General features: G+C 34.2%; 1 protein-coding gene and 1 long non-coding RNA gene across 4 annotated transcripts in view; one reads left to right on the plus strand and one right to left on the minus strand.

Moving 5' to 3' along the window:
• CDK19 (cyclin dependent kinase 19) overlaps positions 1–12,953 on the minus strand; it is a 115,148-nt gene that overhangs the window by 32,561 nt on the left and 69,634 nt on the right. For all 3 annotated transcript variants that reach the window (XM_016137007.2, XM_016137004.2, XM_016137005.2), the window contains 2 exons: positions 11,111–11,221; positions 9,604–9,744 (listed from right to left, as the gene is read on the minus strand). In XM_016137007.2, coding sequence (XP_015992493.2) covers positions 9,604–9,744; positions 11,111–11,221 — 252 coding nt within the window. The remainder of the gene's footprint in view (positions 1–9,603; positions 9,745–11,110; positions 11,222–12,953) is intronic.
• The window catches only part of LOC107506318, a 67,271-nt gene continuing 66,662 nt past the window's right edge, over positions 12,345–12,953 (plus strand). Inside the window, exons 1-2 of the long non-coding RNA XR_001595898.2 lie at positions 12,345–12,613; positions 12,706–12,796. This is a non-coding gene — a long non-coding RNA (uncharacterized LOC107506318). The remainder of the gene's footprint in view (positions 12,614–12,705; positions 12,797–12,953) is intronic.

Here is a 12,953-nt window from a genome sequence, read left to right on the forward strand (position 1 = left end):
TCCCTGTGTCACAGCCTGTCTTAAGCAAAAACCTGAACAGCTCAACTCCAACTGACCACAGGAAAAATCCACATTTCTAAACATGACAATTAAGATCCACCATAATCTGGCCCCTGCTTCTCTCTTCTGCCTCTTCTTTCACTACTTCTTGCTTTGCCCCAGTAATGCCAAAGTGCTTGCAGTTTCTTACCCTATGCCTTCATTCATCTGCCTGGAATGCTCTCCCAAACCACTTCCCCCTTTCATCTTATAAACTTCTACTTATCCTTCTAGACTCAGCTCAGTGAGAGTCCTCCAAGAGCACCCCCATCCCAACTGGCGAGGTATTCTTCTTCTGTGCTCTTAGCACCTTATGCACAGCAGATCCCTAACTATACCTTATCATTTCTTTTTTAAATCTAATTATCTTATAATTATCCATTTATGTGTATCTTTTCCAACATGTAATCATTGAAGGAAGGGACTGTATTTTATTTATCCCTGTATTCCCAGTGTTCAGCACAGTCTCTGGTATATATTAGGAGGTCAAAATATGTTTGTAAATTCTATGTCTATACACTAGCCTCCCCCTACAAAAATCCAGTTATAAATAAATAATCTAGTTAAAAATGACAGGCTCTACAGATTTATTTAAGTGTCGTAATTTGGGTATATTGTGGCTTAAATAGGCCTTTGTATTTAGAGAACCTAACCACCATTTAAAGCGCTGTTTTTAAGCAAAAAAAAAAAAAAAAAAAAAAAAAAAAAAATGCCTTCCCAGTTCAAAATTACACATCTACAAATAGATGCAGGCTCTCTGAAAATCAGGATCAGTCTATAATATTATTTTTTATTTTTATTTTTATTTATTTTTTTTACAGCGGGCCTGAGCAAGAAAAGCATGGCTCAAAAGGCTCAGTCTATAATATTAAATGTTGTGGTTAATTTCATTTTGATTTAAAATGGTCTAGAGGTATCTGTAATAAGCAACTATGTTAATAAAACCTTGGTATTCACAGTAAACAATGCCTGCCAACCCAGCCCTGCATAACAGTTAACAATACACCTCTTTGTCTTTGATTTTTAGGAGTGGTTACTGGCCTGAACAGCAGAGATAAGGTTTTCTTTTCTCTAACAAGAAGCAATAAAAAGCAGCCATTATAAAAAACGAGACAAACACATGTATCTAGAAGGCTATTTACCTAACTAACTTCAAGGTCACTAAGAGAATATAATCAAGCTATATTCCACATTGACCATAATGCAAGGAATAATGCTACAAAGACATTCAGATTCTATCCTGTTCATTAACGAGTACAATCCACCAGCAAGGAAGCAACACTGTAGAAAGAAGTTTTCTATTTACATTTGTGACACTCACATTCAAATCAAATAATTTAGTCTTATTATCAGGAGATATTAAAAATGTCAGAGGTAGAAATTATCACAATGAGTCCTCTCACTTTATTCATGAAGAAAGAGAGGCAAAAGACCTATAGCCTTAACAAAGTTCACTGTCCATGAACAGTGGCTGACCCCCAAGTCGCTCAGAGAGACACTCCAGGCCAGGATTATTAGAAGAAAAAGCACACTAGAAAAATGCACCACACTTTATTGATTTATGGCCCTTACCTCTAGGAAACTTCTATCCAGAAGTGTGCTTAGAGAATATGATCACCCAAAATACCTATTGGATATAATCTCTCAGTGAAATGACTCATCAGTCCCTGCATGCAAGATCCCCTCTCTTGATGAACATACCATCATTCTCATAAGGGATCTTCAATCATCCTATAGTGCTAGTCAAATAGAATTCCCCGTGGTGGTAATTAAGCAGGTATATACATTTGTCCAAATATATCAATTTGGAATTAAAATGGGTACACCTTATTGTATATAAATTATACCTCAATAAAATTAATTTAATAAAATAGTATGCCTGAATTGATTCTTTAGTTTTAAACACAGCAGATATGAACAGCTAAGCCATAGACTATCGAGGAACAGATATAAGGAACTAGTTAGGAATCAGAGGTCATCAGCAGGAAATTCAGAGTGATTCTTTGGTATCACAAGATCTGTAACTATCTAAAATCACCTAAAATTGCAGGTTAGAAGATAACGAAGCCATACTTTACTTTTTCTTTGTTAGGTCTACATCACGAAAGAAATTAAGAAAATTAAGTCACATTAAAATAAATACTGCATTCTGTCATCATTATTTAAGCAGAATGTTAACTTAATATGTCGAATGAAAAATAAATAGAAATTCATTTGCTTAGCATGGAAATGTTAGAATTAAAACTAAGCTATTCAATTATTCAAATCACCTACTAATTTTAATCTCATTAAGCAAGTTTTTTTAAAACTTTGATATTTTTAAATATGAAGAGCTGGCAAAAATATTAGCAATATTTAAATATAAACAGGATGAAATATGGCTACTTTTAAAAAAAATACCACGAAGCACTTTCACCTGTTTATAGTAGGGCTCTACTTTGTAAAGCAGAAGGGACTAGAAAGAGTATCAGGGTAAAAAAATTCTGGAGAAGAAAGTGGTTTTAAAAAAGGTATCTTTGGATTGCTGATAAGATCCAGAAAGAATGTACAGAAAGGAAAGTAGGAGGAATTCAGGAACTCTGGAACTAAGACTAGGAGGTCAACAACCATATAAAGTACCTATTGTTAACTTAATTTTACAAATAAAAAAACTAAAGTTTAAGGATCCAGATTAGCTATCTTAGAAATATATATTTTTTTAAGTCTAGGATCGCAAAGTTCCCATAAGAAATAAGCAAGGCTTAAATGTAAAACATTATTAAAATGCTTACAAAATGCTGACATGGTGGCTACAGCAAAATTTTAAGGGTTTCTTTGAGATATAACACATTCACCTTATCAGTTCCATTTAACACAAACAAAATTAAAAACTTGATGTAGCTCCTTGTCAGACAAGGTATGAAAAGAAGCTGTGCTACACACAAAGATTACCAGACAATTCTCCAGCCACCAAGCATTTATCTTAAACAAACTATCACGATTAACAAGACAGCATTTTTTTCTTCCAACTGAGAAGAAATGGGGCCATCTATGACTTTCATATATTGGACTTTCATATAGTGTGACGTTCCTAAAAAGTCATCAAACGCTCTCTTCAGCTAAAGGACTACAATACTTCATGCTTCTTCATGGTATCCTTTCATTGCTTGTCGGGTAGCTGTTAAAATGGAAAACAATGTTTTGGCATCATTAAAAAAAAATTTTTTTTACATTTTTTGCCTTTGTTTTACATATATGAGTGTAAAAGAGAAATAAGAAAGTACTAATATTACTGATAAGCACAGGCCTCTAGCTACATGATAAAGATGGAATCTCTACGTACGTTCAAAATAAAAAATCCTAGATCTCAATTGAACACAACCTCTACATTTAAGCAGTTTAAACCTGCAGGGTGAAGGAGCAAAAGAAAGAGGTGTGGAGGATAAAAGTAGGGAAAACACTGAATTATGGAAATAAATAATTGAAGAATATTTGTAAAAAGGAAGTGATAATTGGTACATTCTAATAATTTTACCTCTCTAGAACCAGAACTACCCCCAACCCTTACCACCTGAGCAACTTTTTTACATGGGAAAAATTATATGAAAGGAAGGAACTTCTTGCATTTTCTTTATTATATTTCTACTAAATAAAAAGGACCATAACAAGATCCAAATATCATTTAAAAGCCTCTCAGACACTGGTAGGCAGCTTTGGACATGGTTTCAAATCACCCCTAACTATGGCATACATACTCCCTTTGAGTATGGGTTGTATATTGTGATTTCTAATAACAGAATACAGCAAAAGTAGCAGATGGCACTTCTGTGATTAACTTACAGGAGACTGTGACCTCCCTATTGCTAACACACACTCTCTCCAGCCCTCTTCTTTGCTCACCCTGAAGAAAACTGCTATGTTGTGAGATGCTCTATGGCAAGGAACCAAGGAAGGCCTCCACTCATCAGCTCATGAGGAAATGAATCCTGCCAACCACCATGTGAGTGAACTAGGGAACCAGATTCTTCCCAGTCAAGACTTGAGATGACATGACCCTTTTAAAGAGACTCTAAAACAGAGGACCCAAATAAGATGCACCTAGATTCTTGACCCACAGAACCTGTGGAATGATAAATGTTGTTTAAAGCCACTACATTATGGGGCAATTTGTTCCATGCAATAGATAATAGATATACAAACTTAAAATATACATAGCCAACATGTCATAAACACCCTAGAATGCTGTTGGAAATCCAGTAAGAACTCTACTTGAACAAGCAGATGTCATAAGGAAGAAAATATATCAATAAACCAAAACTATATAATTCTGTATCAGTTACTAAGACAAAATATCCCAAATCAAATATTATACATTTCTCTGTAGATAGAATATCTATTGCATCATTTTCTTTAATCAACTGAATCATATCTGAGTCTAAGTACTGGCAAGTTTTTATTATTAATTATTATTACTGTAGACCTCTAATAAAATAAATCTTTATGTCTGTGACAGAAGTGACTTTTTGAAAATCCAAAAATGTTTGGTAGACATTTAATAACAAAACCCAAAAGATTACTAATATACAAAATTATTTTCTCCCTCAACTGGATCTCACAAAATTTCCATGTGTAATATTTGTAACCCATATAGTTATTTGTGCCTCTAGACTTCAAAAGATCACAAATTCACCCACTACTGTGAACAATAATTATCATTTAAAACTCAAATTAGAGTTTTGGGATGGGGCCTCCACAAATATTTTTTAAAAGACAGATCTATGATCAGGGTCCTGGAGCATTCCTTCAAATTCTTCACTCAATAAAGATCTAGCATTGATCATGTGTTAGGTGCTGAGATACAAAAATGAAAAAGAGACAGTTTATAGTTTGGTTTATGTCACTGATCCAGTAGCAATATTCTACAAGTAAGGAGTCATAAATCTACTTAACAATGCTATCATTTAGCCACCATTTCTCTACCTCTGCTAAAGAAAAATGTGCAATTGGCAGATGTTTTGCTGAAATTCAATTCAAGTAGCTTATGAGCAGAAACAATATGCCAATGCTAGGAATACAAAATTAATGAGATATGATCCTTGCTCTCAAGAAGCCCATAATTTTGAAAAAGAGATAAACTAAATCTTGGCATTCATCCAACCTACCAGAATAGTAGTCCCATAAAAATGAGTCATCCTATATTTCATCTCCTTACTCTTAGCTACATCCTGCTATAAAATTAAAATACATCTTTTCCCTCTTAGTGTTTACAAGTTCCAAATATTTATAGACTTCTCTACACTTCACTGTCTCTCCACCAAGATGAATATATTCAGCTCCTTTTCTCCTTTCCTTTTAAAACAATTTTTCAGTATAAGTAATCTTTTTGGTAACTTTAAATTGTCTATTTCTGTATTAAATTCTAGGATCTAAATGACATAATAAAATACTGTTCCAGATACGAAATTGATCACAATGAAAAACACCAACCTCTTTGATGATGTAATACTTCCAATTCTGTAATGTGTGTGAAGTCCATAACACTCATTTTACTTTTTAAATTTAGAGGTTTAAACTATTATATTGAAAATTTATATTTATTCTAACATCTTTAATTGAATGGATTTTCTAGGTTTCTCACATCAAATGAAAATTTAGAGATGATACATATTCTGAAATAATTATGACTAACAAATAGTGTAAAGCTAAATTTCTTACAGTAATTGGAAATGAAGCATTTAAAAAAAATTACTCATTGACTAAAATTGCAACTCTACTCTTAAGCTCACAGACAAAAAAAAATAATTTTTCAAATGTCCCCATCATGCTCTTTTTAACACCATTATTTGTATTTGATATACTTTAGATTTCTATAGCTACTACAGAAAATATCTACGAAGTAAACATACAGTTTAAATCTTCTACTCCTGAAAATAATTTGGCAAAACCATGAAAATATGGTCCAGGTATCAGGACTCACGATCAACAAAAAGAATCTAGTCTATTGGTTCAAAGTTTCAGCTCTTATTAGAGTTTCTTACTTACGGAGTAAAGGCATTTGGTCAATGTGTGAGTAAAATATAAACAAGTGCTATATTAGGTCAGAACCGCATTCAGAACATATTTTCGACATCGTGCTCATGCTATGGATGAGGTAATAACAATGAGTGGTGATTTCTTTAGTGGGGGAAAAAATTTCATCCAGGAAAAATAACTCAATTCTGTTGCTCACAAACGTTTAGTACTTAAAAACAAACAAATCCCTAGTCTGATATTTAGGGCCTTTCTCAATGAGACTCCAACCCATATATGTACAAAGTAAGAAGTTTTAAGACAGAAGAAATTCTCAGAAATATAGTGGACAATTTGGTGACGGACAGAGGGCAGAGGGGTTGGGAGGCTGGGAGAATGGGGTGAAGGGTGAAAGAAGTACAAATCAGTAGTTGATAGTTGGGCTTGGGGACCATGGAAGAGGGAATGTAGTTAGCATTAGTACGATGGCTAAGTAGAGGGCCGGGGGCGGGGGGAGGTAGCAATTGAGGGGATCGTTTTGTGAACTATATAAATGTCCAAACAATGTACTGTACACTTGAAACTAATTAAAATAAATAAATGTATTAAAAAAGAAAGAAAGAAAGAAAGAAATTAAGGCCACTGAGGAAGGTCTAAGGTGGGCTGGAAGGGAAAGACATTGTTGACAAAGAGACAAGAGGCTATTACCACACTACAACAAAGAGATAATAAAAGCCCTAAACTAGGACTGAGGCACTAGGGATGAAATTAGATGAACAGAAGAGATATTTTAGAGGTGAAACTGAAAGGTCTAGGCAAGTTCTGGATGTGGACTGCAAGGGCCTGTAAGGGGTAAAAGAAGTTTCTAAGCTAGAAGGAAGTTGGTGCTGTAAACAAAATAGAGGACACTAAAGCAACAGCAAGCCTGCATGGGAGAAAACTGAGTCCTGGTCATAATGGGTTTTAGTACCAGTGAACATTCAGGTGATAACATTACAAATAAAATGTGTTAATCTATGCTATTTAGAACAAAATACAGGCATATCTCACTTTGTGCTTTGCTTTATTGTGCTTTGCACATATTGCGTTATTTACACATAGGTATGTGGCAACCCTGCAGCAAGGAAGTCTGTTGGTGCCATTTTCCCAACAGCATTTGCTCACTTTGTGTCTCTGTGTCACATTTTGGTATAATTCTCACATTATTTCAAACTCTTTCATTATTATTATATTTTTTATGGTGATCTGTGATTAGTGATCTTTGATGTTATTATTACGATTGTTTTGGGGCACCACAAATCACACCCACATAAAATGGTGAACTTAACGGACAAATGTGTGTGTTATGACGGCTCCACTGACTGGCCATTCCCTTCCCCCAACCTTTCTTTCTCTTCTCAGGCCTCCCCATTCCCTGAGACACAACAATATTGAAGTTAGGCCTATGAATAACTTACAAGGGCCTCCAACTGTTCAACTGCAAGAGTCACACATCTCTCACTTTAAATCAAAAGCCAGAAATGATTAAGTGTAATGAGGAAGGCATGTCAAAAGCTGAACTATGTCGTAAGGCAGGCCTATTGCACTAAACAGACAAGTTGTGGTGGAAGTAACTACAGATGCGGTAGAAACAGCAAGAAAACTAGAATTAGAAGTGGAGCCTGAAGATTGACTGAATTGCTACAATCTCATGATAAAACTTTAATGGATGAGGAGTTGCTTTTCATGGATGAGCAAAGAAAGTGGTTTCCTGAGATGGATTCTACTCCTGCTGAAGATGCTGCGAAGACTGTTGAAATCACAACAAAGAATTTAGAATATTATACAAACTTTAGTCAATGAAGTGGCTGTACAGTTTGAGAGGGCTGAGTCTACTTGTGAAAGAGGTTCTATTGTGAGTAAAATTCAATCAAATAGCATCACATGCTACAGAAAAATCATTTGTGAAAGGAAGAATCAGTCAATTTGGCAAACTTCACTGTTGTCTTATTTTAAGAAACTGCCACAGCCACTCCAGCCTTTAGCAATCACCGCCCTTTGTCAGTCAGCAGCCATCAACACTGAGGCAATACCTTTAGCAAACAGATTAGGACTTTCTGAGGTCTCAAATAATGAACAGCATTTTTAGCAATAAAGTATTTTTAAGTTAAGGTATGTATATTGTTTAGACATAATGCCACTGCACACTTAATAGACTACAGAATAGTGTAAACAACTTTATATGCACTGGGAAACCACAAACAATCATGTGACTCGCTTTATTGCGACATTTACTTTATTGCAGTGGTCAGGAACCAATCCCACAATGTCTCCGAAGTATGCCTGTATTCAATTTTGTGGAAAAAACAGTGAGGGGTTGAAATTAGTTAATCTTCAATAAAAGATTCTGATCAATGATTCAAACATGATAGTGACCTCAAAAATATAACTTGCATAGGTTACACAAAGTACACAGCAAATTAAAATCTAGAAATATTTATGTAGGTTTTTGATTTAGAACAACCACATGTACCCTAGACTCATTTAAAAAGCGCTGATTCATGGTTAGTAGGAAAGTGAACAGGTGGTAGTCTTTGAGAACCTTACAGCTTAAATTATGAGATGAAATGCTTCTGTTGAAATGGTATATGCAGCATTGTGGTCACTGTCATTTGGTCCCAATTTAACTTCAATGCTACATACAGCAAGATGGTCAGTCAGATGAACAGGCTTGACTGACAAAGGAGTAAGGGGGACTAACTAGATATCCTTGTATATTCAGTCCTTTCTTTAAAACATACTTATCCTCAATTAGTTAAACTGAATCAACCTAGATTTAGCCCTACCATATCCTTAAAATCTCCAAAACCCTAAGAAATAAATGATCATGATACTGCTCTTGTTGGGGGCAAAATAAAACTTCCAATTATAAATTCATAAATATTACAGCTATTCGGTATCCATATCTTCTTAAGAACAAACAAATCTCACTGATAGAAACTAAAATGGCAATAATGTAAACATGAATAGCATGTAATTTGACATTAGCATGTTTGTTATGTGTGTACTGAATAAAAAAGTAAAATCAAACATTTGAATGTCGGCTAATTTACCTAATAAGTATATTCCACCTGTTAGATTTAGTCATTTATATATTATTAATACTGATAACATTCTATTTACTGGATGAAATGTCATTATTTCTGTTTAGCTCTTAAGAGAAAAAAACAATGAGAACTCAGTCTTTAATCATTAATGTTTTTACTAATGAGGAGCAATAATACAAAAAACAAAATGGACTGAAAGGTACTTGTTTCACATATGACTATCCCATTAAGGTTATAGCAATCACTTGTTGAAAACCACCCTGACAATTTATAGCTATGCATAAATATAATGGAAGACTATATACCAAATGTTAATAACTAATCTTTTGATCTTAGGTTTATGGATGATTTTGATTTTCTTTTTTTATGCTATGCGTATTTTCAAAATATTCTGTAATTAATGTTTATCACAGTTGTACCAAGAAAAAAGATATCTTTTAAAGGAAGGAGGAAAAACACATATGGATTAATTTAAAGGAAACATACTTACCAGATCTCTGTGAAGCACCCAGTTTGCATGGAGGTAATGGATACCATCAAGAATCTGGTAAAGTAATGATTTAACCATAGACCTTGGCAACTGCATGGGCTTTTTATTTGCTTTTGATGCACGGTGAAACTTAATAATATGCTAAAAATTAAAAAAAAAAATACGATAATAATACAGAGTCTTTGTCTATATCAATAATACATAATCAAGGCTCCAATTTATTCTCTATATTTTAAAATTACTTATTAAAGGCCATTAATTGACACAAAGAAAAATGATTTGAATAACAAGGCCAACCAAAACAGAATCTATATTGGGAGTGAATGTGACAGTTTTAATGTGGGTATAATAAGTTGCCGAAACCATTAAGATTTTCATTAAAAGGACCAAAAGGTAAAAAGAGTTGATATTTAAAAGCCTACCTAAAAAGAGAACTAGTTATATTCTCTACTGACAAAATAAAAGAATTTTTTTAAAAAGGAAAAACTATAAATTTCACTATTCTATAAAAAGTTAGTACTTAGTACAGCAGGTAACATCACTGACTATGTCTATATTTGGATTATTGGGAAGTTCCACCTTCTTTTGGCACAGAATAAAATTAGGATATATTCCTAGTGTTAATATTCAATAGGAAATCACTAGAAATATGACTGAATCACCATATTCAACTTATGTCAAAATGTCATATTGTGGATTATAGAAGTATTAATTATAATGAAAGGGAAAATAGTCTACCTGCCTCCCATACTCCCATCTCAACCCCACCCATATCCAAAACATGCCAAAATGGGTACTGAATATTCATGAAAAGAATGAAGAAAAACATACTAGAGGTTCTTGTCAATATCTGTTGTAAAGGCGTAAATTCTAAAAGTTCCTTCAAGACCTACAAGTCTGTTCAAGTCATTCCTAAACAGATTTGTAATTTATATAGATGATAAACCACTCTATACTAAATCAAAATTTAATTGTCCAAAATTTGAACTTATCATCAAGTCCGAATTCACTCTTAGCAACTCCTCAGATAAAATGTGTAAATGCCCTGATTCCTAACTTTAAAAGTATGCAATTAGAATTTTTGGTTTCTATTAATTGATTAAAACATCCTTAATATTTGTAAAATCATAAAGATACTTCTATTTGGTAGAGTCAGTTTTGAATAGAAAAATGTTGCAAGAGATTGACCTTAATTTAGAAAGAGCAACTATGCATAAGTACTGGTCACATGTGTACCACTACACATATTGGTAAACTTACAAACTCCTGCTCATTAACATTTTATGAAGTAAAATTTCTGATTATTATAAATACTATCTTCTCAGTAAAATAAGATAATGTTCACTGCTCAAATTCTTTTAAATCTTCATTTACGTTTAATACATTTGTTTTGAACTATGATCAACAGAGCAAGTTTTCCCTTATGTGAATTAGCAATGTGTAGTGCACACATATATTTCTCCACTCCTATATAAAACAGTTCTAAAAATAGTGAGTTTAGACTTACCCACAAGTCATGTTCTGCATAGTCAAACAGCAGCCACACCTTCCTGTCACTGTGAGAAAGGAACACCTTCTGCAATGCGATCACATTAGGGTGCTTCAATTCTCGCAAAAGCTGAATGCAAGAGAAAGAGAGGGGTCACTATTCTGTTAACAAGTAAGGGAGAATAATGAATTTCCTATAACTTCAAAATGAAACATTTAGATAGTCCTAAAACGAAAAAGAAAATGTTACCCAAAATATCATCTTTCCAATCCTTTTTCTACATGTATGCGTGTTTAAAATGAAATCATTTTAAATGATAAAATGTAAAATGGTAAACAAAAGTAATTATATCACTGAATAATTAAATACACTTCAGTATGTGTTTATTTTTTTTAACCAGAGGAAAAAGCTTCTTTGAGAGGCCAGACTCATTTATTGGTATTGTTTATATCCACCCTAGCACACTCTATACTCAATAAATATTTGACAAAAGAAGGAAAGATATTTAACAATCCCTAAACTTATCCATGCCTAGAGCATGTGGTTGAGGTTTTTTAGAAGAAGGGAATTACTGCCATACCCACTGATAAAAATTGGTATGGATAAGAGGTCCTGTAAGTAGAAAAAAGAAATAGGCCTTCACAAAATGGAAGTGTCAAGCTGGACTTGGGTAATAAGGACAAACAAAACAGCAAGTGAAAACAGCACTGGCACATAACAGGCAGTTGCCTGATAAAATATTTAGCAACAATAACAGCTGTTCGAGGTGAAAGCCTGATAAACAATAGGCTTGCTTCCAGCTGTCCTTAACCAGAGTTGGGATTTAATAGGTAGAGAGAAACTTACTCAATTTGATAAATACATTGAATGACTTTTAAATGTAAAGCTCTGTGAAACATTCAAAAAGGAAGAGGGAACAAAACTATTGAATACTTTCTATGTGTAAGATAATTGTATATGTTTTTCTTTCTTTTAATCCTTATAACAACCCTATGATGCACACAGAGTCTGAGGTTCAGTAGAATAAAACTTACTTGACCAAAATCAAATACACCTTCAAAAAAAGAGAGGTTTGGATTTAAATAGACCTGCCTGATTCCAAAGTCCATGCTTCTTCCACTATTGCCAGAAGGCCTTATCTTCAACTCCAAGTGCAGTGTAGTGAAGAAGACAGACAACTAGATACATGAGGCAGAGAAAAATAAACTGCTTACTCATTCTGGCAACGTTAAATGAGTAAAGCATACTGTGAGTGCCTGTGCTGGAATCATGTCAAAACAATCATCTGAACTCCATCTCAGGGAACTTTTACAGATTATTTATTCCCCAGTTGCCTAATCTTTACTACTTTCAATGATAGATTTCCTAAGTCCTCATTTCTCTCAATTTGACTCTACCTCAGCTCTTTCTCTTGACATCCCTGCTGGAAGGTGGTCTACCAGGTATGATTTGGGCATGATTCCCAAATATGACTCCCTGGGTTCTTTCTCCAACCCACATGCCCTGGAACACAGTTAAGAGGTAAGAGCTAGGATGGGCTAGGCTGCCCGTAGCCAGCCTTCCACTTTTCATAGCCTGCCTCAGTATTCTATCTGTATTTCTTGTGAATCTAGGTGGGAAAGGAGAAGCTGGAAGGGAAATGACCAAGGAAGACATAACAGTCCTACTCCCTTGGTGAGGAAGGAGAGGAGGAGGCTATATTAGGTGGGTACGCAGTTATCAGTTGTTATCTCTGTTCTCACTGCCTAAGAAATGATAAGCAACCCTCCTTCTTGCTTCAGATGCAAATGTTATACATTTGTTCCTAATTAATGACCGCACCAGAGAGCATGGCATTTTGGAGGGATGCAGAGCTATAACC

Source organism: Rousettus aegyptiacus, unplaced genomic scaffold, assembly GCF_014176215.1.
Source record: "Rousettus aegyptiacus isolate mRouAeg1 unplaced genomic scaffold, mRouAeg1.p scaffold_m13_p_1, whole genome shotgun sequence".
Lineage (NCBI taxonomy): Eukaryota > Metazoa > Chordata > Mammalia > Chiroptera > Pteropodidae > Rousettus > Rousettus aegyptiacus.